The 24,179-nt window shown below is 43.5% G+C and overlaps 1 protein-coding gene across 1 annotated transcript in view; it reads right to left on the reverse strand.

The window, feature by feature from the left end:
- Nucleotides 1-842: 842 nt before the first annotated feature.
- The window catches only part of TRPC5 (transient receptor potential cation channel subfamily C member 5), a 100,334-nt gene continuing 76,997 nt past the window's right edge, over nt 843-24,179 (reverse strand). The window contains exons 6-10 of the mRNA XM_024217409.2: nt 23,762-23,957; nt 5,625-5,831; nt 5,395-5,436; nt 2,789-2,878; nt 843-1,577 (exon numbers count right to left, since the gene is read on the reverse strand). Of these exons, the coding sequence (XP_024073177.2) occupies nt 843-1,577; nt 2,789-2,878; nt 5,395-5,436; nt 5,625-5,831; nt 23,762-23,957 (1,270 nt within the window). The remainder of the gene's footprint in view (nt 1,578-2,788; nt 2,879-5,394; nt 5,437-5,624; nt 5,832-23,761; nt 23,958-24,179) is intronic.

The following is a 24,179-nucleotide window of genomic DNA, read 5'->3' on the forward strand; positions in this document are numbered from 1 at the left end:
ACACAGGTTCACAGACCCACTCGGATTTTGTGCTTGCCATTGATAGTGCAGGGAGTGACTCACCTACCCTGGCCAAATCCAGATCTCACTTTGGATGAGACCCAAGGTGACTGGGTCAGGGATACAGCTCCCACCAGCAGTGGGGCTGGAGCTCGAGGAGAGGCTGGACCAGCCCCCAGGCTGCATACACGGCAGAGGCCCCCCAGTCCCCATGGAGAGGAAGCAACCCCCCTAGGCCTCTGACTTCCCCCATCCCCGTGGGGGGAGAAAGGCCCCCCCCCCCGGCCCTCTTTGGGATCTCCTCCCCACCTCCCATTCCTGCAGGAAGAGCAGCGACCCCCAAAGGCCTGGGCCTACTATGATCCCCCTACTTTCTCCCCCCCAATCACTGCACCCATTGAATCAGGAGGCAACATCTGTCTCTGACAACCAGATAGTTTGGATTAGGAAAGAAACTGTACAGGTCCTTTACTCTGCCACCAAAATGTCTGAGGTTTATGGGATCTGAAGACTTGATCTGCATCAATAAAAGAACCTTGGGGTTTACAGTAAGCGCATACAGGCTGAGCATAACAATTGGTAGGGAACAGCAGTCTGCACCTCTGCTGCTTAGTATTGAACATCCTTAAAATTGGCCCAAACTGGTAAATAGTTCAGCATCGGTGAGTGTAAAAAGGCAAATAAAAAAATGTGGTAAAGGTGGCTATAAAACAGGCTAAAATAACTAGAGTTCTACACTCGATGCTAGGGACCGAAAGGGAATCCTGACTCTGAATCATCGGTGATAGCAAACAATTACAAATATTTAGCTATGTTCTATAGCAGGTGTTTAATAGCTTTACTTATAGCCGAGTTGTAATATGATCTTCCTGCCCATCTTTCCACTGGTTTATAAGCAAGTCACAGGTCTCTCCCCAGGAGTCAAACACATCCTCGGTGGAGTCTATAAGTTTGGAATTAGAGGAACAAATATTGGAAGCACAGTGAAGAGAGCTGGTACAAACCATAGGACATTCCTTGCTCTGTCCGGTAAGTCTCATGTTCCCACTGTAGTCCACCTCACTGAGGTTAATTTCACTTTTGGAACAGTTCTCTTCTCTCTCTTTATCGATCTGAGAATATTTAATGTCTTGCCACATGTAATGCGGCTGAATAACTCCATCTGAAATAGTGTACATAGGCTCTGAATTTGGCTCAGGCACATGTCCATTCATCTTCGAGAAGAGGAGACCCAGTCTTTTGAAAGACTCTTTCTTGGAGCTCGAAAGTCTCTGAACCCTATTCCCATTTCGGACAAAAGAGCGCTTATTTATTCCGTTGCTTTTTGGTTTCTCTTCCACAATTTCGATCCCAGACATAGTTTTAATCAGAGCTGACACATTGAAATCTTTTTTCTTGTTGTCTATATTGAAAGAAACACTCTTGGCTTTAGCTTTTTCTCCAGCACCATCCTCGTTGGTTTCATCCTTTTGGGACACCTCTGTGCTGCTAGTAGAGTAACTTCTCCTCTGGGGTTTCCTGTTTCCCAAGAGGTCAAGAACTTCATAGCGAAAGCTAGATATGTCCTGCTTTAATTCCTAAGGCAAGAGGGAAAATGAGTTACACTCAGAAGCTTCATCTGTGACATGAAAGAATGATTGTATTCCCCTGAGAGGAGTGTTCAAAGTTATGCAAATGTCTGATACCAAATCACTATGTACAAGAATACCAGATAAATCTTTCATTATTCAGCGGCTGAAGGAACATTTTAGTAATTCTGTGCCTAGAGAGAGAGCCTCTCTAGATCTCTATGTCTCTAACAGCCATTAGGCCAGCCCTCTTGACACCAAGAAAAAAAAAGGAATAATTGTTTTTTAAAAACCTAATGAAGATGTTTACGCAAGGGGTGAATGGGGGCGGGAGGGGGCTCTGCTGAAATTTACAAGCATTAATCTGACTCTGTCTTAGTTGATGGGCCCCACATTTAACTTGGGTGACAAATGTTTTCCTCTTTGGGGCTGACTCCCCCAGAAACTCAAGCATACTAAGGAAAAGACATAGCCCATCTGTCACACACACAATGTGATGTTTAATCCGTTGATTGTCATCTAAGGGCTTGTCTACACTGGGGGAGGGGGGGGATTGATCTAAGATACGCAACTTCAGCTACGCGAAGTATCTTAGTTCGACTTACATGGCCGTCCTCTCGGCGGCAAGTCGACCGCTGTGGCTCCCCCATCGACTCCACTTACTCCTCCCACCGAGGTGGAGTATGGGCGTCGATTCAGTGATCGATTTATCGCATCTAGACGAGACGCAATAAATCGATCCCCGATAGATCGATTACTATCCGCCGATCCGGCGGGTAGTGTAGACGTGGCCTAAGTCTGTCTCTTTATGGCTGCCTTTGATTGGTCTGCGACCTTGCATAATCATATTCCTTGCCACTGGTGTTATTGTTCATACACACAATCTTTGGTCTTATCTAGACTAGCATTTAAAAGAGTGATGTTAAATGAAATTAGTTCAATCTGATTAACACCTTCTAAAATTCTAGTCCAGACAAACCGATTGCACTTTAGAACAAGCTAAACTGCTAAAGCCTAGAGGGAACTTGAGTGGGACGGGGACCTTGCCTGCTCACAAGAATGCACATAGACATACATGTCACAGGTATGCTCAGAACAAATAATACTGAATAATCCTTTCATCAGTAGGTCTCAAAGTGCTTTACAAAGGAGGTGGCATCACTGAGTGTAGCAAAAGGAATTGTTATGAGAGGCAACTGTATTACAGAATAATGGATTACCTTAAAATTTTCTTCAGTTAATCCCTCGTTGGTTTTGGAATTTCGTATCATTGCTGCAACATATCTTTTCACTAGATTTCTGATCACTTCCTGAAACATAAAAGAACATGAATGATTCAGCTACCTACTTATTGAGGCCAAACGGGGCAGTCTCATTGTGTTTTCACTATCTGTGACGTCTCTGTCCCACTGTTTGCGGAGTCACAGACCTGCCTTTGGTGTTGAAAAATGGGACATGTTCTTTCAAACATAATGAAGCATTATAAAGAGCTATAGATCTTGCATCTTGAAAGCTCAGCAGTTAAGCATAATAAGTCAAAGTCCTGTACTTGCGTTGTGTGTATGTAACAATGCTTGTGTGAGAAGAGATTTCATGCCTCAGCCTTCTTAATTCGACACATGACTTCAAGCCACTTAACTTCTCTGCCTTGCTTTCCCCATTTGTAATATGAGGATAATTACCCACATCGCGGGGATAATATGAGTCTTAATTGGCTAAAGAATGTCAGGTATTATGGAACTGTTAAATATGTCACTTGGAGATTTGTTTTTCCCACACTCATGAGTCATGGACATCTCCATAGCTAAACAAATACATTTACTGAAGAACAGCCAAAACTTGCTGGATTCATTTAGAGCCACATTAGCCCACATGGATATAAACTGGGGTCCCACTGAAGTAAATGGGCACCACGGACATCTATCCAAGGTAATAGTCTATCCTGAGGGTGATCAGTCTAACATATGTTAACGGCTCCATCCTGCGAGGCTCCCAGACCTTGAGCACCTATTACTGGTACTGGGATCTGAGGATGCTCTCCACTTCACAGGATAAGCTCTTAGTGACTTGCCCCAGGTCTCTGACTCCTTCTGTGGTCCTGGGCTATTCAATTCAGATGGAATTTTTGGTGGGAAGAGATCCATTTGTGCAAATAAAAGTATGTGCCCATTTGCCCCTGCCTTTGTGCACATCATTGCTATAATTACATAAGCAAATTGGTTTTTAGCCACTGTAGCTGTGTTCACAAACACAGGTGTGCAATTGAACACACATTTTTCAGCCTGCCCACTCCAAATGTTGCCCTCAACCTCTCTGTGCCTGTAAGTGGGGAGAGTAAATCTAGGATGCGCGTCCCTCAGGCAGATTGTCAAGGTGAATGATTTAGGGCAGGATGTTCAAAGGAAGCCTTAACTCCAGGGGCATCTTTGAAAATCCTCTTTGCCAACAGCCCGGTGAAGTCAAAAAGCTCTGAGAACTACATTTTCAAGAATGACCCTGGATGCCTTGACTTTGTGGTGCCCAGCTTCAGACATATAAGAGAGGCCTAAGTTTCAGAAAAGTACCAAGCGCCTGTTCTCTGAAAACGAAGCCCTTTTAAGGCGTCTCAATTTTAGACACCTAAAAAGCGAAGCACCCAAAAGCATGAAGCAACAGAGGGTCCTGTGGCACCTTTAAGACTAACAGAAGTATTGGGAGCATAAGCTTTCGTGGGTAAGAACCTCACTTCTTCAGATGCAAGTAATGGAAATTTCCAGAGGCAGGTATAAATCAGTATGAAGATAACGAAGTTAGTTCAATCAGGGAGGGTGAGGTGCTCTGCTAGCAGTTCAGGTGTGAACACCAAGGGAGGAGAAACTGCTTCTGTAGTTGGCTAGCCATTCACAGTCTTTGTCTAATCCTGATCTGATGGTGTCAAATTTGCAAATGAACTGGAGCTCAGCAGTTTCTCTTTGGAGTCTGGTCCTGAAGTTTTTTTGCTGTAAGATGGCTACCTTTACATCTGCTATTGTGTGGCCAGGGAGGTTGAAGTGTTCTCCTACAGGTTTTTGTATATTGCCATTCCTGATATCTGACTTGTGTCCATTTATCCTCTTGCGTAGTGACTGTCCAGTTTGGCCAATGTACATAGCAGAGGGGCATAGCTGGCACATGATGGCATATATAACATAGGTCACTTGTGAAAATGTAGGCCTGATGTACTATGTAACAACATTCAGGGGATTTATTATTATTATTGTTTTTCCTTCCAGAATACTGGTATAATGCATTCAATTGGGTTCAAGCAATTGTATTGTAAATACACGTTCATCCTGTTATAATTTGAATCTGATGAAATCTTGAACCCGGGCAGGCTAAGAATAAATAGAAGCTACAAAAGTCTTTGCAGCAGAAGAAAACATTCCTCTCATCTGAGCCTTCCTCAGTCATAAAAAGACCCCAATTGCTCCTTATTTGTGATGAATCTCTGAATTTGTTGCAAAAATAAGGCTAAGCTTTTTGACTTTTTAAAGCAGCAATTTTGATGAGGATTTCACTTCACCGTGTGACCAGGCATGAAATCTTGGCTCCACTGAAGTCAATGGGAATTTCACCCAGCTTTTGCACTGTATTTGAAAAGGTGAAAGGCCACAAGTGAGTCGCTGACCTGAGCCGCACAGACCGTTTGGAAGAAGCCATGCATATTTTATTCCACAATGAGCCGAAACCTCTTAGCGCTTGTACACGTGTCAAAATACATTACAGCACTTTGCAGCCAGCAAGGTGTCACAGATCAAGCACGAGCAAGAAATAGGCAATAAATGACTTAATGTACTGGAGGCTTTACCTGGTAATGTTGATTCTGAATCAGGTTGTCAGCATGCCGTTCCTGCAATTAAATAGGTACATGTATATTACATGGGCATCAGTCACGTCTCCATGTCTCCCACTGGCTCTTTGGAAGCTGTGGCACAGCAGTAGCCCACTACTAAAAGCAAAGGGATACTGGAATCTGTGAGCCTGAATTAATAAATAATACTCTGGGCAAATGAAATACTAAAATATACGGCTCCTTACTGTGAATGTTTTTAGGTTTTCATGCCTCTTCTGTTCATCCTCAGAGTCCATGTCTGGGCACAGTTGATTGTGGATCCACTTGCAAAGGTACCAGATTGACTTGGGACTTGGAATAATATTAAATGGAGGTGGCAGAGTGCCACCTTCATCAAAGTAACTCATCCACAGCTTTGTCCGTGCAAACTTCCACTCAATATCCGCGTGGTCCTGGGAAAGATGGAAACAAAATGTTACTAGCTTCAGGCAAGCTGCATTAGAGGGCACATTGACAACCACTGGATATGTATCAGCTTAAAGGTTGAGTCCTGCGAGAAGGTATCTGTATTAATTCACATGTACTGAAGGGGATCTCACATGATGAATGAGAGACGAATTCAGTTCCTCTATAGCCCTTGTCCGTGTAAATACAAAATTGGTATGAAATGTAGCACAATACTGAGAAATGCAGCAACACCAACATTTAGTGAAAAGTGTTCCCCATGTCAAAACCTGGGTTCGTCACTTAAGATTTGTCCTGCCACTATTAATGGTTTCATTGACACCTAAAGCTGAGCAAGGAAAGCCATTCCTTAGGCTGAGCTAGCACCAGTGAAGTCATCCACTATGAGAGGAGAAAAAAGAACTTTTCAACTCTTCTTTTCAAATATCATTGTTTTTCCTTTCCTAGTCTGCAGGGGTGTAGAGACACTTCTCTGGGAAAGGATCTTAAACAGTTGTTGTGTTTTGTTTTTAAAGCTACTCTTATTCTAGCTCTTATAAATTTTAGATACAATAAAATCAATCTTGATAAAAAGGATATGTTTTATTGTGCACTAGAGTCTGCATCATACTTATGCAACGTTAAAACTCAATTAGATGCATTTTGCCTATTTTTCCATTTTCATCCTCATTGGAATAGTTCACATGTATCTAGTGCATTACATCCAAAGACCTCAAAGCGCTCCACAAAGATAGGTAAGTTATTAGTCCCATTTTCCTGCTGCACAGAGAGGTGACCTGACTGGCCCAAGGTCACAATCAAGAATGAGGGGCCTACTTTGCTGGGTACTGTATTAACACGTAACACAAAGATGATTCCTGAGCCAAAGAGCTTAAAAACTAAATCTGTGAAATGTCTATCCATAAAAGGGGTTTGGAAGCATTGTTTCCTGTCTATGGTAACAAATCTCACATTATCTGCGGAGAGACACATCTGACTTGAGCCAGGATTTATAGACACCCTCCAGCTTTTCAAACCAGATCATGTGCTATGTCTTTTGTACTTTAATTTAAAAAGTGTCACTGTTTCATATGCTATGTAGAAATCATACTACTGGGCACAAAAGGAAGAAGATTGCTTGAGTCCTTCGCTCAGAACAGTACTCAACACAGCTTACAACGTGACTCTGAATTGCAATGGTGAGGATGTACGTTATGTATTGTTATCCACACAGGGTACAGCACTGGGCCGAGAGCTGTGACACTGAAGCTGTTTGGCTGTTTAGCATTTATGTTAACACTACCTGACATCAGATGACAATATGGCCTGATTCACACTGCGCTGGGAGGGGGCAGCCATGGAATTTTCTGCTTGTGCAGCCATTTCCATGAAGGGTGGCGTCTGCATACCCATCGGACTGGGATGCTGGTCCCCAGAGCTGAACACTGGAGGAAAAGTGTAGGGTGAGGTGATGTGATTGGTTGCATGTGAGCATGTTTGTACTAAGCATTCACTAACTACAGCACAGCACTGATGCTGGCTAAGGTTCCACCTACACTATGAAAATGGGCACACTGGGTTCTTGGCTACATGGCATTGCCCTGACTTGGTTAAAATACAACCAGGTCTTGCCAGTTGAGATGGAACAGAACCATGTTTTGATCACGTATCCACATCATGCTACCGCTCTGGATTTCAATAGGGCTGCAGCATAAGTCAGGAACACGTTCAGTTCAGCCCACACAGGAAGCATGTCAGATCAGCACCACACTGTAGCAGGGGCGTTGAGACCATTGAACCAAACTGCAAACCCCGTATATGATGGAAACCACTTCAAGCCGCAGCACCCCTATTTCCAGCACCTATGCACTGTAGCCAGGTTTTCCGCACTGGTAGCTTTCTAAACATAGGTGGGATCATAGAGGCAGTTTGCCTTGCCTTTTGGCCTATGTTACATTTTGGCCAGATCCTCTGGATGGGCATAACAATAAGTAGCACCAAAAGGCATTAAAAGAAACAGCATCTTAACTTAACAGACAAGCTGGAGCCGAGATATATGCAGCCGCATGAAAGCTTTGTAGGCAGCCTTCTCCCAGGGAATCTACTGGAGCTGTGCAGGAGGGTTGCCAGAAAGTAACCAGACCCACATAACCCTGGCTACTACAATAGCCAACAAAGATTTCTCTTCCTCATTGTCCAGAAGGGCTCTACTATCCGGAGTACAGAGATGCTAGAACAGCAGCCTGAGCGATGCTAATACTTTTAAATGGCCTCCGTTTATTGGGGAAATAAACTTTGCACTGTATGATGATGAATTTTAAAGGCAAGACAAATTTTTGGAAAGGAAAGGTGGGAGAGAATCCTTTTCCCGGCGCACGTCTGTGTGTGCATAAGTGCACAGACATTCACAGTATCACAGATCCACTTCCTGCACTTTGCAACATTTTGTTATATGTTTGCAAAACTTTCATGCTGATACCTAATCCCCCCCAGCAAAACTCAGCACAAGGCCGAACATACTAAACACTTACACGGTTAAAATCATCCCAAGTGCTCTTTTATTAGCCTTTTTATCCATGTGGCTGATCCCAGGTATTTTAGTAAATATAGCAATGTGGTAAAGAGCTAGCAAGTCTTTATTTATTATTGGACAACTGCTTTGCCTAGTGTTATATTTTAGGCCAGGCACTGAAGTGTTAGTTATTTCACAGAGCAGGCACATGGACGGAGTTGAAATCCATGAAAATTGCTGTTTTCCTGTGGACTAGAAGAGACCAAAGTTGATATGTTGTTGCAACTACTATTCTAATTTGCCTCTATGTGTTTCTAGCTCAGAGACAGGAATGGGAAAAGAGACTAGCTTCAGAGATACTAGAGAGAAGGCTGTCAGGAACTGCTGATCAGCTTGTGTCCTATAACAGGAGATTTGATAGCCCTTGTATAGGTTACCCTAGTTTGTGTCATTGCAATTTCTATTCTTATTCATGTGTCTAATTTTCTTTAATGTCACTAAGTTATTTGTTTCAATAATGTTCTGCAGTTGCAAGTTGCACAGGTTAGTCATATGTTGTACAGAGAAGTATTTCTTGATTCACAAACCCAAGTCTCTTTTGCTACAGCTTCTGGTTCTTCCCTTGTGCTATTTTCTTGCTTCTTGTGGGTCACTCTAATCTTCTGGCCACTGGTGCATCAGCATTCAAAATAAACACAAGAATGGCTAGAAGATGGGATTGTTCTGCATTTTTCTTTCCATTTTTAATGGTTTTCTGTATATTTTGAGTATGACCTTTGAATCTGTATGTAGCTTAGTGTTCAAACCCCCTCCAGGGATTGGCAGACAGCTCTCTCTCTCTCTCTCTCTCTCTCTCTCACACACACACACAAGATCACAATTACCCACTCTGGCTTGCAAGGTTTGATAGGGTAGCAGGGCTTGGCCAGCTGTGGTGAATTGGTGGTACCTAATTTCCTCCAGCATGTTATAAGAAGGCTGAATGCTGGCTGAAGGACCTAGTTGGTAGTGGGAGATAAGTGGTTGTTGCAGGGAAGAGTTATTAGGAAGGAGGCAAACAGCTAGTTTTTTGTTGCTGTTTTGTTCGGGGTGTGGTTTTTTAACCAAACTGACATTTTGTCTGAATTAAGCCTTTTTGATTTCTCCATTTCAGACCAGAATAGGGCCCGGGGTGTGTGTGGGTGTAAAGTTTTGGGGTAATTTTGCGTGGCCCCTGTAAAACTAAATGTGCCCATCTCTTGGGCTGGGAGAACCCTGGTCCCAAATCCATGTAAGCTTCACCTGATTTGTCACACACATGCAACTCTAGTATGATTTCTTTTAAAAAGACAAACAACTTGCTAAAATCTAACTCAGATTACCCAATCTTGTCCTCATTTGCTGCTGTGAATTCCCCGGAGATTCCAAATCAAGCTTGTTTCAGTTATTTGCACAGCTGTTTTGAGAACCAGAATGATGAGGGCACAGCTATTTTGGTGGTAGTTTTACACTGGGACTGTGCAATGGAAAGACTACTTATTTTACTGAGAGCATTTGTGTGTGCCAGGCAACTACCCTTTCCGCATTCGAATCCCTCCTTAGAACACGGGTCAGAGGCAAAGTTGTTCGGTGATCACCCACCACAAAGCAAAGTACTTCTTAAAAAACCATCTGTCCTGCTTTGAGTTTTGTGCTTCACTGATCACTCAGTGCATTATAGGCCAAACTCATTCCTTCAGCGCACTGAAGTTAGCGCAGCTACCCCAGGGATGAATATGGCCCTATGTATTTGACGTTGTGATCAGCTCAGTCTTGAGTGTAAGTTCCTCAGGGAAGGGACCGTAGCTTTCTCTGTGTTGTACAGGGCTCAGACCACAATTGGCATTTAATAAGTAAGAAAAACCCCTAATAAAGCAAGTTGATAGCATTTCTCTGAGACGTGTGTTTATGTGAGGGAGAAGGGTGCTGCTGTTTCACAGAGGAATATTAAAAGAGAGCAACTTGGATAAAATGTCACTCTCGGTAGCATCAGTCATATTCCAGGTATCTCAACATACCATCCAGAGCAATTCACATAATGCAACCTGTAGTGACAGTAGACAACAGGAGTATTCTGTACTTCGCACTGACAGCTCATCTAGGCTTTGGCATTGTCACCACTTCTACTGAGAGAGAGAGGGGAGATTGGCCAGGATATGAAGCTTATCCCCTAACCTTTCACCACAGCCAGGCAGAGCAGAGAACTGACCATGGGGGGCCACGTTCAGCAGGCACAACTCCAGTGGAGGTGCTGCACCTCCCCCACCTTGTATTGCAATGTCAGCCTGGGCTAGGAGCTCAGGTCTTGCGGGGACCCATGCCACTCTCGCCCCCCCCCCATGTGGACATCCTACTCATCCAACTCTGATTCCCAGCTCATTTGTCATTTTTAGATGATTGTTTTTTCCATCCGCTAGTTCCACATGTGCTCTGCAACATGCCCTTGTTGCCATAGCAATTCTGTATTCATATCAAGATTAGATTTCACTGCCCTTTCTGCGGGCCACGTCCGTGCCACTTATCCCGTCCTCCCTCCAGGTCATCACTCGCTGTTGTAGCCTTAGCACATTTTAGCTCTTCTGACTGAGTCAAAACCGCTTAGCCCAGTCAGTCCCCAAAAACGCAGGGCACGGCACACAGATATTTTTTTTCTTCCAAAGAAATGTTATCAGGATCCACTGCAATGAGGCTACACGGTAGTGTCTGCACAATCCTTTGGCAAATCCCTGCCAGTTAAAGGGGTAATTAATCTTGTCTAGAGATCCCCATGTGGAATTGCCGCGGCCATCTTATTTTAGTGGCCACGAGGATTTTCTAATTCAATAGCAGTGCTGTATTCGCAGATGTGCCAGATCTGAAATAATTACCTACTACACTAATTATCCAGCATAATTCAAGCACTAATCTCAAGCTTTATCGCTGGGTAGAAAACCTGTTATTTACATTTTTTTTAATGTTTTATAAAGATTCCTATTACCATCTCCCCTTCTCCCATCCCCTCCCCCCAGCCACATGGTTTGAATCATGCTTTATCAAATAATGGGCCTGATCCTTAGCTGGTATAAATTTAGCATACATCCATCAATGGACGTCTGCCTTATCTAGCTATCTTAACTGGCCCCATTAACACGCTACCTGAGCACCTCACAATCTTTAAGGTATTTATCATCACAATTCTTCTGATAGGTAGGAAAGTGCTTTTATTTCCATTTTACAGATGAGGCCCAGATCCACAAAGGCATCTAACCCCCAGACTTGGTTACCTAAGTCCCAGTTTTGGTTCCAGTGCAATCCACAAAATTCCCACTAAACCAGGGGTCGGCAACCTTTCAGAAGTGGTGTGCAGAGTCTTCGTTTATTCACTCTGATTTAAGGTTTCACGTGCCAGTAATACATTTAAACATTTTTAGAAGGTTTATTTCTATAAGTCTATAATATATAACTAAACTATTGTTGTATGTAAAGTAAATAAGGTTTTTAAAATGTTTAAGAAGCTTCATTTAAAATTAAATTAAAATGCAGAGCCCCCCAGACTGGTGGCCAGGACCCGGGCAGTGTGAGTGCCACTGAAAATCAGCTCGCGTGCAGCCTTCAGCACACGTGCCATAGGTTGCCTACCCCTGCACTAAACCCTATAGGTGCTTACTCACTTGGTGCCTATGTTTTCAAGGTAGAAGTTCCCTAGGTGCCTATGTTTCTGCCTCTGGGCTTGTGGACAGCTGCCTCACTCTAGGCATCTGGACACCTATCTCCCACCTAAGCCCGAGGCGGTGGGTTCTCCCATTCGTGGATCACTAAGCAGAGATAGGCACCTAAGTCCAGGCTATAGGGAGGCACCTATCTCAGACATAAACCCCCTGTCATTGGCAGCTCCCATTGGCTAGTTTAGGTGGCTCCCCGCCTAGCATAACATACCTATCTCTCCCCTTTCATTGTATAACGAGACTAGACGCCTAACTCGGGCTTTGTCGATCTCAGCGGTGTTCCTGTGAGTTTCTACGTGCTGCAGTGCTCAGCGTTGCAAGACCGAGGCCCCTTTGTGGATCTGGGCCAGAGAAACCAAGTGACTTGTGCAGGTTTGCCCCAGTTTCCTGAGTCCCAGGCTAGTGGCCTAATCACAGCACCACCTTCCCTCTCAAGTCAATAGAGTGATTCCAAATTTACACCCACTGAAGATCTTGTATCTTAGTACATGAATGAGCTGCTTGTAGGTCAAGTCAGGCTACGTCAGCACATTGTGTCAATACAACCCATCAGCTACAATATCACCCAAAGAGAATACACTCAGCACACGGGCCGTCAAGCACTCCGACATCTTCAAATTTCATTTTACTGTACGTACAATAATGAATCCCCACTAACTTCATCCTCTCCCTGCTAGGCTGAGGTGCACGAGTGTCTTTGCTCCCATTTTTATGACAAGGGGAAGAAAATGTGTTCCAAGAACACCCACCTTTCTGCAGAAAAGGGGAGAGATCGTTATCAATCTAGCCTCTTCCTGTTCGGCCCCCAAAAGGCTCTGTGTGCTGCTCCCATTATGTCGTTACACAGCAGCAGCTAGTGGGCTAAGTTGGAATCAGGCTGCCTGGCAGGGATAGTTTTCTGCTTGTCACAACACCCTTTGCTTGAGTATGTCACAGGGAAGGTGCAAGGTGGCTCCCCCTTCCCACAAGGGCCATTAGCAATTACAATCCCTGCACCCAGAGTGTAGGGGGACTGCTCTCTGCTAGTGCCCCAAGAAGCACCAGACTCCTCAACAGGTCACTGAGATGGTGTGGCATCACACAACCACCAACACAGGCCTGAGTCTACTACACCCAATCCAGCCCTCAGTTTGGGGGACAGAAATAGCACTCCTCGTGTGTTAAGCTGCCTGGGCATAAAATAAAATGGAAGCCATCTTCAGTATAAGCCCTACATTTGAAAGTACCTAAAATTCTGCCAAGGCTTTAGCATGAGTCTAATTGCAGCTTATTATTAACTGCAGGTCTGCCTCAGTCACACGTCACTCCCTGGAAAGGCAATTGTTACTATGAACATGTCCATCAATTATAAATATTTATTGCAAGTGCCTTTGGGGATTACAGTGCCACGCACATACTCAGTGCCCAGTAAATAAGAAGAAGAACTAATTATCTTTGTTTCATTGATCAGTCTTTCATAGAAATGGATGTGTCCATTTGGCAAGTCGGCTGATTTTGCCAACTTAAGGGAAGCATTTGGTGTATGTTTGGAAAATGCACACTCCAGCATCTCTGCTATTTATATCTTCCGTGGATAGGATACATTTGGTAATTAAAATCTTTATTCTAGCTTACACTGCAATACATTCCACAAGGTATTTGGGTTATACACACTAATTACCTCTCATCTCCCAGTAGCATATCTAATGGAAACAATGACAGCTAATGAGGAGGCCTGGGACTATAATATTTGGGGAAAATATAGAACCACGTTCCGTGCTGTCCTTTGTGCTGTTCGATTATTTTGGGCTGACAAGCGAGATGCATGTGGCACGGCTCTTTTCTTTTCCTCACTAACATGCCAACAAGTTCAGTTTTGATTTGAATACCCACATAAATCAGAGCAGTATGAAGGTGATCAAGCCAAACAGCCCCCTGAAAAACACCAGCAGGAAGAAATGCTGGGAACGATATCAACAAAGGCTTTGTTAATCCTGCTTCCCATTGTTTCTCCGATAGCGCAGTCTGAAAAGCATACCGGCTAGGCTGATAGCATTACCAACACAAATACATGTTACCTCACTACCTGCTGCTGTGTCAGATTGAGTCATCCACACCAATCAGCAGCAAACAACTGAAGAGCTGTGGCGATGCATCTAAACGACGCTAACGCTGCTGAATGTATTACGTGCATGGTAAAAATGAATCTGCGATGCTTCAGTTCTCCGCGTGCCCCCCCATACATAAAACCTTGCCTTTGCTTCATGTACATAGTATGTTGGATTTGGATCTTAATGATCCAGTGGAGAAGAAAGCTGATGCATTTTGCTATTGAGCAGGTGGGACCCAGAAGCAAGGGGGAGATAGAAACCACATTTTTCCACTCTGGATTAAAATATGGATTTCAAACACACCAAAATGTGTGGTGTTTGCATCCTAGGATCCAATTATGGCCTATTATAAAGGCATAAGACATTTTCAAAATTGGGATTCCGGTTTCCAGCACTCCCAAGATTCAAGGGTATTTTGGGTCTCAGGCTTTGGTTCATCTTGTTCTAAAGGTAGTGGCCATTTGTAATGTTTAGTTCTGGATTCTGATTATGGATAACCCCAAAGTACATTTGAGGTTTTTTGCCATCATCTTCTACAGTCGGTAAATGTTTACTAGTAGATTTCGCACTTAATCGACCAGAAAGGTAGCGATACAGTAACCTCCTTGTAAGCCTAACCCTGGGAGATGTTTTCTCAAATTGCTGGGATTTTCTTGACTCAAAGCAAAGAGATTCGGTATGAGATTTGTTACTCATCCATCTACCTCTTCCCGCTCCTCTGCATTCCATATTCCCTTTTTGGTTTTTTATGACTTCATCTCCTCCCATATACTCCTACCCCATCCTGGCATTCCCATCCCAAATAATAAATAAGCAAACAAATACATAATTAGCAAGAAGCCTGAGTCATTAACCAAAACAAACATATAGTGTTATTGCGGTAACCCATGTGCTATGATTCCCCTCCCCTCCAATTGTCTGTCTTCGCTTGCTACAATTTGCTTATATTTAGGTGGTAAGGTCACTGGGGCAGGACTATATCTCTGGTATATTTTGTAAAGTGCCTAGCACCAGTGGGAGCTCAATGCCTGCTTACTGAGGTCCTTACGCACGGATTTAGGTGACTAACTGTAAACTCCCTATGTTTGAAAAATATTAGCCTAAATGCCAGGATCATTTAAAAATACCTCCTTAAGTCAAAGGAAAGGAGATTATTATAAATTAATAACTGATCAAATATGTTCTTTTGCTGACCTTTGAGCTGCAGATGTGGCATCGAGCCGTGGGAGTGGGAAAGCCTTTATTTTTCTACAAACTCTGATACTAGGGGCTATAATGAAGGGGCTGACAGAGCCTTAACTATAGTGTGGCAACAACTTCATGCTGTAATCACATTAATCCAGAGCGATATTTACACCATAGAATTCTGTTTCATTAGACATTCTTCAGCTTGTTTTATCTGGTGGGGGCTATCCTGCTTTACCTTATTAACATTGATTTAGTTGGTAGACTGCAGCTTGTTGAAAAATGAGTCCCTAGAGATTTGGAATCCTTTAAAAAAAGCCATGTTTCCGAGGGCTCTTAATGCATCTGTTCGAATTGCCTCCTCATCAGCTGGGAATTCCCCCGCCCCCATTAAATCCCATTTGATTTCTTTTCCCCAGATAAAGCTCCTTTAATATATATATTAGGAATATGTTGGAGGGAAAAGAAAGAAAAAAGACAGTAAGAGAAGCAGAGAGAATATTTTCCCTCTACTTTTTGATTATGTTGTTGTTACTCTTTTAACTAAAGGCTCTTTAACGCAGCAGCCTGAGATAATGTTAATTCAGCTTGTCAGGTCTGAATAAAGAACAGGAGATTGCGGCAGGTTGCAACCTCTGTGGTTCCATCTGGATATTTTGACTTCCATCATGTAGCTATAAGGAAACCTTGCTGTGCTGTAGTGGGCACAGAGCCACAGACTTGTCATATGGGGCTCTGGCAGGCTGAATGCAACAGGGAAAAGAGAACCCATCAATATTGTACTTGTGAATGTCTCTTTATCAACAAAGCAAACTGGGAGTCATGGGTGGGTTTTGAGCTCATCCTGATCCTTGGCTTGCCATTTAACGCTTTCGTTCCCCTCAAGAAGCCATGAGCTGGGTGGCTAGAATGCTACAAGGGGGTTGGCTTTGAGATCAAAAGCAACTGGAAGGATTTAATCGCCTGCTCCTGCTGGGCCCTCTCAAGGGTATAAGGGTTTACAGGGTTGGGCCCTAGGACGGAAGCATTCTATTTGCTTATTCTTGCAACAAAAGAAGAATGCAGCATCTGAAGTCAGAGCACATAAACTAGATCCATCTGGAGGCCCGGCAACAGCAGATGAATATTAACAGCGTGATTCAAGTCCACAGGTGATATGTAATTAGGCCAAAGCCAGGGAAAACACAAACAGTTCTACATCTTCAAACGAATATTTTAGCTTGCTAGCAAACAAACAGTTAAACTCCCCTGCACTGCACAGATAGGCTCAGAGTCTGATTTTACACACGGCCTCCTGTCGCTGCATTGTGGAAGCACCACACACCTTTGCTGCGCCAACCTTCCCTTCAGTTCCACATGACGCCTTACAAGGTGTCCCCCACCAAGCCTCAAGTACTAGAGATATACTAGTGGGCCCTGTGAATCATGCAGCTTCTCACAAGCTTCTTTTCTTACTGCTAAGGAAAACAAAGGCTCACCATCCAACTTTCCCTACATCTCATGTACAGAGATGGGGCTACAATGCAAACTTGATTATCCCAGTATCGTAGGAGACATTTAACACACATGGATAACTGGGAGAATTTTCAATGTAGTGAATAGGCATCAGAGGACGTGACCCACTTTTGGATAGCAGAGTAGCAGCTAACTGAGGTTTGGGTAATTGCGATTATGTTGTAGCTAAAAAGATTCCTGGGCTAAAAATGCACTTGTGCACAGAACACAGGAAGTTGGTTTGCAAATTGGAATTGCATGCACAATGGTATGTGCGTGCACGGATCCCCGAGCTGCATGTGCACACTGGATGTTTTGGGTGCCCGGATTGTGTGTGTACTTTAAACATGTCGGCCTCAGTATCTATAGCATCTTACCATCATAGTCCTTCCTGAGGCCTAAGTCCACAAACTGTGTCAATTCCACTTTCTACATTATTGTGCATAATTATTACCACAGCATCATAACGGAATACACCACTCAACAAGGACAAAGTTACATGGTCTTTGCCCAGGGGATCTTACCATCTAAGTAAAATTAATGCAAAATAAAATTGGGGGACACATAATGATAAAAAAGAGACTGACAATTCATTTGCAGAGCAAAGCTAAAGGAGAGGTGTACACATCCCCCTTTAAAACTCAGTTGCTTTGCTACTAGGCACATATGCAGCTTCGAGAAACACCTGTCCAAATCCGCATGTACAAGAAGAGCATAACTTCATTTCCTGCTCTACCTCAAGGTACATAAACAAATGCAAGCCTCGATTTGTCCTTGATAACAAAGAATAGGTGGACCCAAAACAAAATCCCAGATCCAAACACTTCTCCACTCTTTGGGGAAGCTTGGATACTGATCTAAACATTGCAGCTGACCTCACTTCTCTTACGGACCGATTCACAATGTCTAAACACATCCTCATTCAGGGGCAGTTTGGATCCAGATTTAGATCCAAGTTTTGTGGCTTGGACCATTTCCTGAAAAACCCATGAGAAGAATCAACAAAATTGACAAGTTTCTGGTCCCCTAGAATGCCAGAAAGAATATCTTGGCTTGAAGTAAAAACCTGGAAGTTCTTGTTATCTATTGAATGGTTACCAATACTAGCATTCAGTTATGCAAACTAGGGCATGGAGAATGACATCTCATGTTTTGTGCCATTAACCATGTATTGCCGGAGTCAGAAAGGAGTCTTTCCCTTCTCCCCAAAAACAACGTTTCACAATTCCCTAGGTGCATTATGGAGGTTTTACACCTTCCTTAGAAGCAACAAGTGTTTGTCACTATTGGACTTGCTGAATGGGTGGTCTGATTCTATGGGTCTATGAGGTATAATGTATGTCGCATAAATGACTCTCAAGAAATGGGAGGCTGGTTTTATTTTTGGACTTTTCTATGGATGTTGTGGACAGACTCATAGTGGACATTGAGAAGTATACAACTATCTAAGATGGAAACTGTGGTATCTTGAGAAGTGTCTCATAAAACCTGTTCCCGTACATACACCTGCATTCTTCAGAACCCTCAACCCTCTTGGCATGACTCATACAAAGCCTCTCTGTGTCATCTTTAGGTCTTCTTGGGAGAAGCTGCAATATGAGGCAGGCACACACAGAGAACCGATTTTGAACTAACTTTAAAACTAACAAGCAGGAAGATCAACATGCAAGAAAACTCTCTAACTTGATACATGCCATTATTCATTCCAATACATTCCGAACTCCTTTTCCCCACTCTAAGAAAATGTAAATTGACACAATGCAGCAATATCCACAATGTGTCACAGTCAGAATGATGAACCTAAGCAATATGCAGTTGATGCGAGCAGAGAAGGTTAAAGTTTTCATCAAGCCTGCAGGTAGCAAACCATTGTGACAAGTGAAATTCTGACACACATTACAGTAGGCAGTAGTTACAATTGTGGCACTGAAGGAGTTAAATTAATGCACAGAACCAGAGGAACAAAAAGCCAGAGAGGTCAGAGGTAGGAGAACTTCTTGTGGGAAATCCACTGCTGTGCTATGAGCAATGCAATAGGTGGCTGAAAAATCTCTTAAATTTATCTGTGTCGTAATTACTATGCTGTCTGCTGCTGGCAAAGCAAGAAAATTCCATCTAAAATGCTCCTAGATTTGTAGTCAGAATTTCCTGGTAGTATTAATTTATTTTTAGCCACCCATACCAGCTGTCCTTGTTTACTACACATAGACCCTATATTTTTAAGGAGAATATTTGCCATTTTGTCACCCTGTCTCTCCAATAACAATGTCCTAATCCAATGTATTCCAATCCAGAGTTTAAAAGTATGTTCCTATTTTTCTGCCCAATGTCCTAATTTGTATTGCTCAAGCATTGGCAGGTACGTTTTTACTAGGTCAGCCAATCTGCTGTCAGTGATACACGTGCATTTGGCCGTGATTTTCAAGTGTAACAAACACTTGAGATGACACAGCCAGTCACTGCAATCCTCATTTTTGTGGGAAATGTTTCTTAAATCTCCTATGGCTTGATTATCTCTATGGGGGAATAATCATCTTCCATTTTAGCCTGCAAGATCCCAGAGCACTGTCCCAAATGTATACTGTGTATAGATATTAGCCACCTCTCAAAAGAGTGGAACACAACAGCTGCCTCGCAGAGCACCACAGCACTACATAAAAGGAGGTGAGGGAAAACATCCTACCCCGTGAACAATGCAGGAGTGATTCACAAAGACTGGCTGCAAGAAGCCAGTTGAATTTGGCCTGGGTGCTGGGAAGAACTCTCCAATTCTTGCTAAAATTGCATAGTTTATTAAATGGCTATAAATGCTCAACATCCTATTTTATAAAACAGCCAGTAAACCCATGCTGGAGTGTTGGCTCAGTGCCACTGGCTGAATCACCAACACTACTTCTTACAGATTCCTAGATTTTTCTTGGAGGCTTCCCATCCAAATACTAACCAGCCCAGAACCAGCTTAGCTCAGAAGATCACAGCCCCAGGATTTTCTGAGTGCAGACAAGTGATGGCTTCAGCTGTTAAATGTATCTTTGGCTCACGTTGCTTTTGCTGTCTGCACAAGGTTAAGATAACTGTTGATATAGCTCCTGTGAGGAACTCCCACAGGGTATCACAAAACACCTAGAATCTGAATCCATCTGGGCCATGATTTCACAAACCATGCTGAATGTTTACCCTTGCAAAATGTATGTGCATCTTTGGTCCCAGAAAAAAATGCATTCCTGTGTATTAATTGGACCTATAGAATTGTATTACACCTTTCACAAGCATCAAGGTGCTTTGCAGAATTACCATCTATACATGCAGAAGGACTCCTTCACTTCAGACGCAACCAAGCGGTGACAATATGAGAAATAACTTATCACATAAACTGACCTCATTACCCACCCTGTTACTTTATGCCACTCATGAATGATGGAGCTACCTGGCCACCCCAGTCTCATGAAGATCAATTTCATTGTCCTTCTACTTGTCATCAAGGCATATTCCTTGTGCATTCATAACTTGATGCTATTTCTGTCACTTCTGGACAGGAATTTAGATGAGGGAGCCAATCGTGCGAGACGTACAGTAGTGTTCTGTGCTGCTATATAGAACATTCTGATCCTCAGAAGTTGATGAGGCCCAGAAATGTATTGAAACGTAATGAGGTGTTTGGATTTTGTCTGCCTTCTTGTTTGTGAAGTGTAGTGACTCCCATGATCAGATATTGACAATGGTTTGGCAAACTGGAAAAGCATGCGGGCTGTGCAGTGAAAAATCAATATCTAAATTGCCACCGGGTGCTCCCCAGGGAACAGACAGTTACTGAAGTCTGAAATAAATTGGTCCAAAAATCGTAAAATTCTTGCAGCTCAGTAGATTGTGAGTCCCCTTAAGCTGTGCAGAGGTTATGCCATGTGCTTGCCTTACTGTGTCTTCTGCAGTTATTCTATGGCTTCATGTTGTGCTTTTTCTAACAACCAAGAACTAAACCCTGTCTCTGGGAGAACTGACTGAAAGCAAGGAAGACCTAGATTCTCCCTCTTCTAGCCTCACCACAAATGCAGATGCAGAGATGAAACACGCAGGGAAAGATTTATCACGGTGATATTATTTGGTTTTTTGCTCCTCAGGTCTGCGAATGCTGCTGAGGCAGCAGCGCACTCACATGTGGGAGGCGAGGAGGGGAAGAACGAGCTGATGGCGTTGCTGAGGGGCTCATTAACAAGTGGTGTGGATGAGCTCTGATTGGAATGCTGCCCATTCCATCTCTGGGACGCGGTCATGCTAAGACATACTCCCTCACCCGGTCGTTTTGTCAGGGTTCACTCTTCTGTGGGAACTTGACTGTGACAGAAAGCTTTTCACTGGGGGATGTATAAAATGGACTCCACAACTCTCCAGGTCTCCTGATCCTCATGCAGTGGGCTGCTGTTATCTAATATGCTTTATGTCACCAGCAAAGATAGCATTAAGATAAGAAAAGCTGCCCAATTCAGCAGCCAACCCAAAAAGGGGGTTTCTGTGAAGGCGGGTTAAGAAAATGAACCACGATCATAAAACTCAACCAATATTAATTAATAGCAGTTAGGGAACATATTTATTCATCTCTAACCCTTAGAAGAGGCGGGGGAAATTTTCTAGCCATGAGGAATGCTGTAAGCCACCAATGCAGAAATGCCAGCTTTAAGAATTGAGCTCTTTGCAGGTTCAGTTTGTGCTGCATCGGGACAGCCAGTAGCTGATTATCTCTTGCCTTCCAGGCAAATGTCACTGCGCTGTATGGGAATTTCTGTATTACATATTAGGTGACAAGGAAATCATCTACCATCCCCATCCAGTCACTGTCACAAGCTATGGTAGGAAGCGACCAGTCCACTCAGCGACAGCTTGACAAATTTGTCAGTGTGAATAGCTTATCTGAGCCCTTTGTCTGCTGATCTTTCCCAGACAGACATAGATTTTGATGCAAGAGTTCACTGTTCATGATTGTTCCGTAAACCATTTATACCAACAGTTTGCAGTGTACGGGTTGTTCAAACTGTGCACCTCAGCTAACTGTTATTCCTTATTGATGGTGTCTGCCTGGCTATCTAAATCACGTGGTGGTGTTTCTGGTTTTTGATAGGATGGGCCTTTAGACAGGAGAATAATGAATAGGAAATAACAATAGTGATAGTAAATACCACGGTTCTCATGACAATCTTTGGTTTTGGCTTTGTGTCATCCACAAGCCTATCTGAAGCCAAGTAAGGAAGAGGACTGGAAAAGCATGTCAATGAGGCTGTCTGGGTTCCCCACATCTCCTCCCAGAATCTGAAGGGTCAGCGCTGTTCAGAGAGCACTGAAAGCACTGACACAGGCTGAAAACATTTATGCCTTTGTAGTGATCTATTTTCCAAGTGGCTGGCAAGATTAAGGGCCCGAGTCTTTCCATAGGCTTTAATGTGAGTTACATCCCTAGAGCAATGTAGTTCTGCCCTGGTGGCTAGAGGCTGTTTTCAACTTAGCTAGCTAGTTGGGATTGGCATGAAGCTGCCGTTGAGTTTGGAACAGGAAGATGCAAGCAGACAAACAAGGTCCAGACGCTCCTTTGTATACAGGCAGGGATTAAAGTATAGTGAGAGCTCCCTCTCCTTGCCCTGTTTTGGGGAAGCACTGCTCCCATACACCTTCCCTCCTCTGGCTGGTAAGGTGAGAACTCACCAGCCAGGGGAGTCTGACGTGGGAGCAGCAGAAGCTGAGGTGAATTTCCTTTTTCTCTTTTTTGATTCTTCATCCTCGTCCAGAGTAAATAATGGCATTGATAGAAAGGAAGGTGGGAAGCCCAGCAAGGGATGTGTCAGACTTCTGTGTCACTGGCCAGCTTGGGGGCAAACATTTCTTTCATTTCAGATACTTCTTGACTTTTGTTCCCATTCCCAGATGATCCAACACTGCATCATCCCATAATGTCAAGCTCCATGATGACAGCAGCCAAAATTGTCACACACACCCTCCCGCCGAATCTAACCTACTTTAAACACTGTGTACACAAGGTTTAGGCTCCCTTCAGGCTTATTTACTTAAGGGCCTTAATAAAATATAGAATGATGCCTTCCCAGGATCACAGACTGAGGCCTTCTTTTTCCTCTCAACCTGCAGTGCCTAACTCCTCCTGCTCAAATATCAAATGTCATTCAGAGTCCAGTTTTCATAACATTGACAATGTGTCCCCAGTTCTGCCTTTGGGTGTTCAAATGGGCCCTTCGGTGCTTAAAATGAGGGTATGGTTTTAAAGCCCAATTTGAACACTCAAATACAGAGTTGGTCAAGTTTGAAAGTGGACCCACAATGCCAGACATAACTGAGCTCAGATCCTGCGTTCTGGATGGGCGTTATCCTAGACTCAGTGACTTCAGCATTGCAGGATCAGGCAATTACAGGATTGGTTTGCAGTTCAGTTGAGAATTAACTGATTTCAGTTGGTCCATTTTGGAATCAAAAGTTACAGAAGTGGCTCATTGCACATATGAGGAAAGAGGGTTTGGATAATAAATGATAGGACTGAGGAGAAAAGACACCAGAAAACATTTAAAAATGAAACAAAAAGCAGGGAAAAAAACAAACCCTTTCAAATAAAACCACCCAGTTGCATTGGGTTTCCTGTGTGCTCTAAGGTAAGTAAGTAAGCTGTTGATGGCAAGGTGATTAATACTCCTGATGGCAGAGTTTAAGAAAAGATAGGACAGTTAATAGCTGATAACCTCTACATTCAAGAAGCATTACAGTCTAGCAAAGCATCATCCATGAGCACAGTCTAGTGACTGGAAACTCCACCACACCGGCTGTGGAGTTGTTGAGGAAATAGCCCCAACCATCCTGGAAGAAACCATGGGACACAAATGCTGCATGTAAAGCAGATAGAGCTTGCAGAGAAAATCGGAACGGAAGATGGAGGGACAACTTACAGCGATGAGCTGGTAGGAGTTGTTCATCATGGCTATGAGCATGTTCAGCAGCACGACCAGGGAGATGACATTGTACGTTCCGAACATGGTGGCCCCGACAAACTCCGTGAACTCATGCCTAGCCTTCACGTTGGTGACGTAGAGATTCAACAGACCAAACACGGACCAGAAGAGCGACTGGAGGGTCTCAAAAAGTCTGCAAAAGACAAACTGCACTTTACTACTTAGGTCTGGGGGGACAAGAAAAACAACTGGGTCTCTCTGAGCCGTGTCTGTGATGAGGGTGAGTACAATGGTGCACTGCAGCATAGGGCTTTCTGCACCATAGCCATGGTGAGGGTGGGGATTGCCATAAGGAAGATGGGTACTGTGGTGCACTGCACTATAGGGCTCTATGCACCCTAGCCATGGGGAGGGC

The sequence above is a fragment of the Terrapene carolina genome, unplaced genomic scaffold (assembly GCF_002925995.2).
Source record: "Terrapene carolina triunguis isolate 2854851 unplaced genomic scaffold, T_m_triunguis-2.0 Scaffold131, whole genome shotgun sequence".
Lineage (NCBI taxonomy): Eukaryota > Metazoa > Chordata > Testudines > Emydidae > Terrapene > Terrapene triunguis.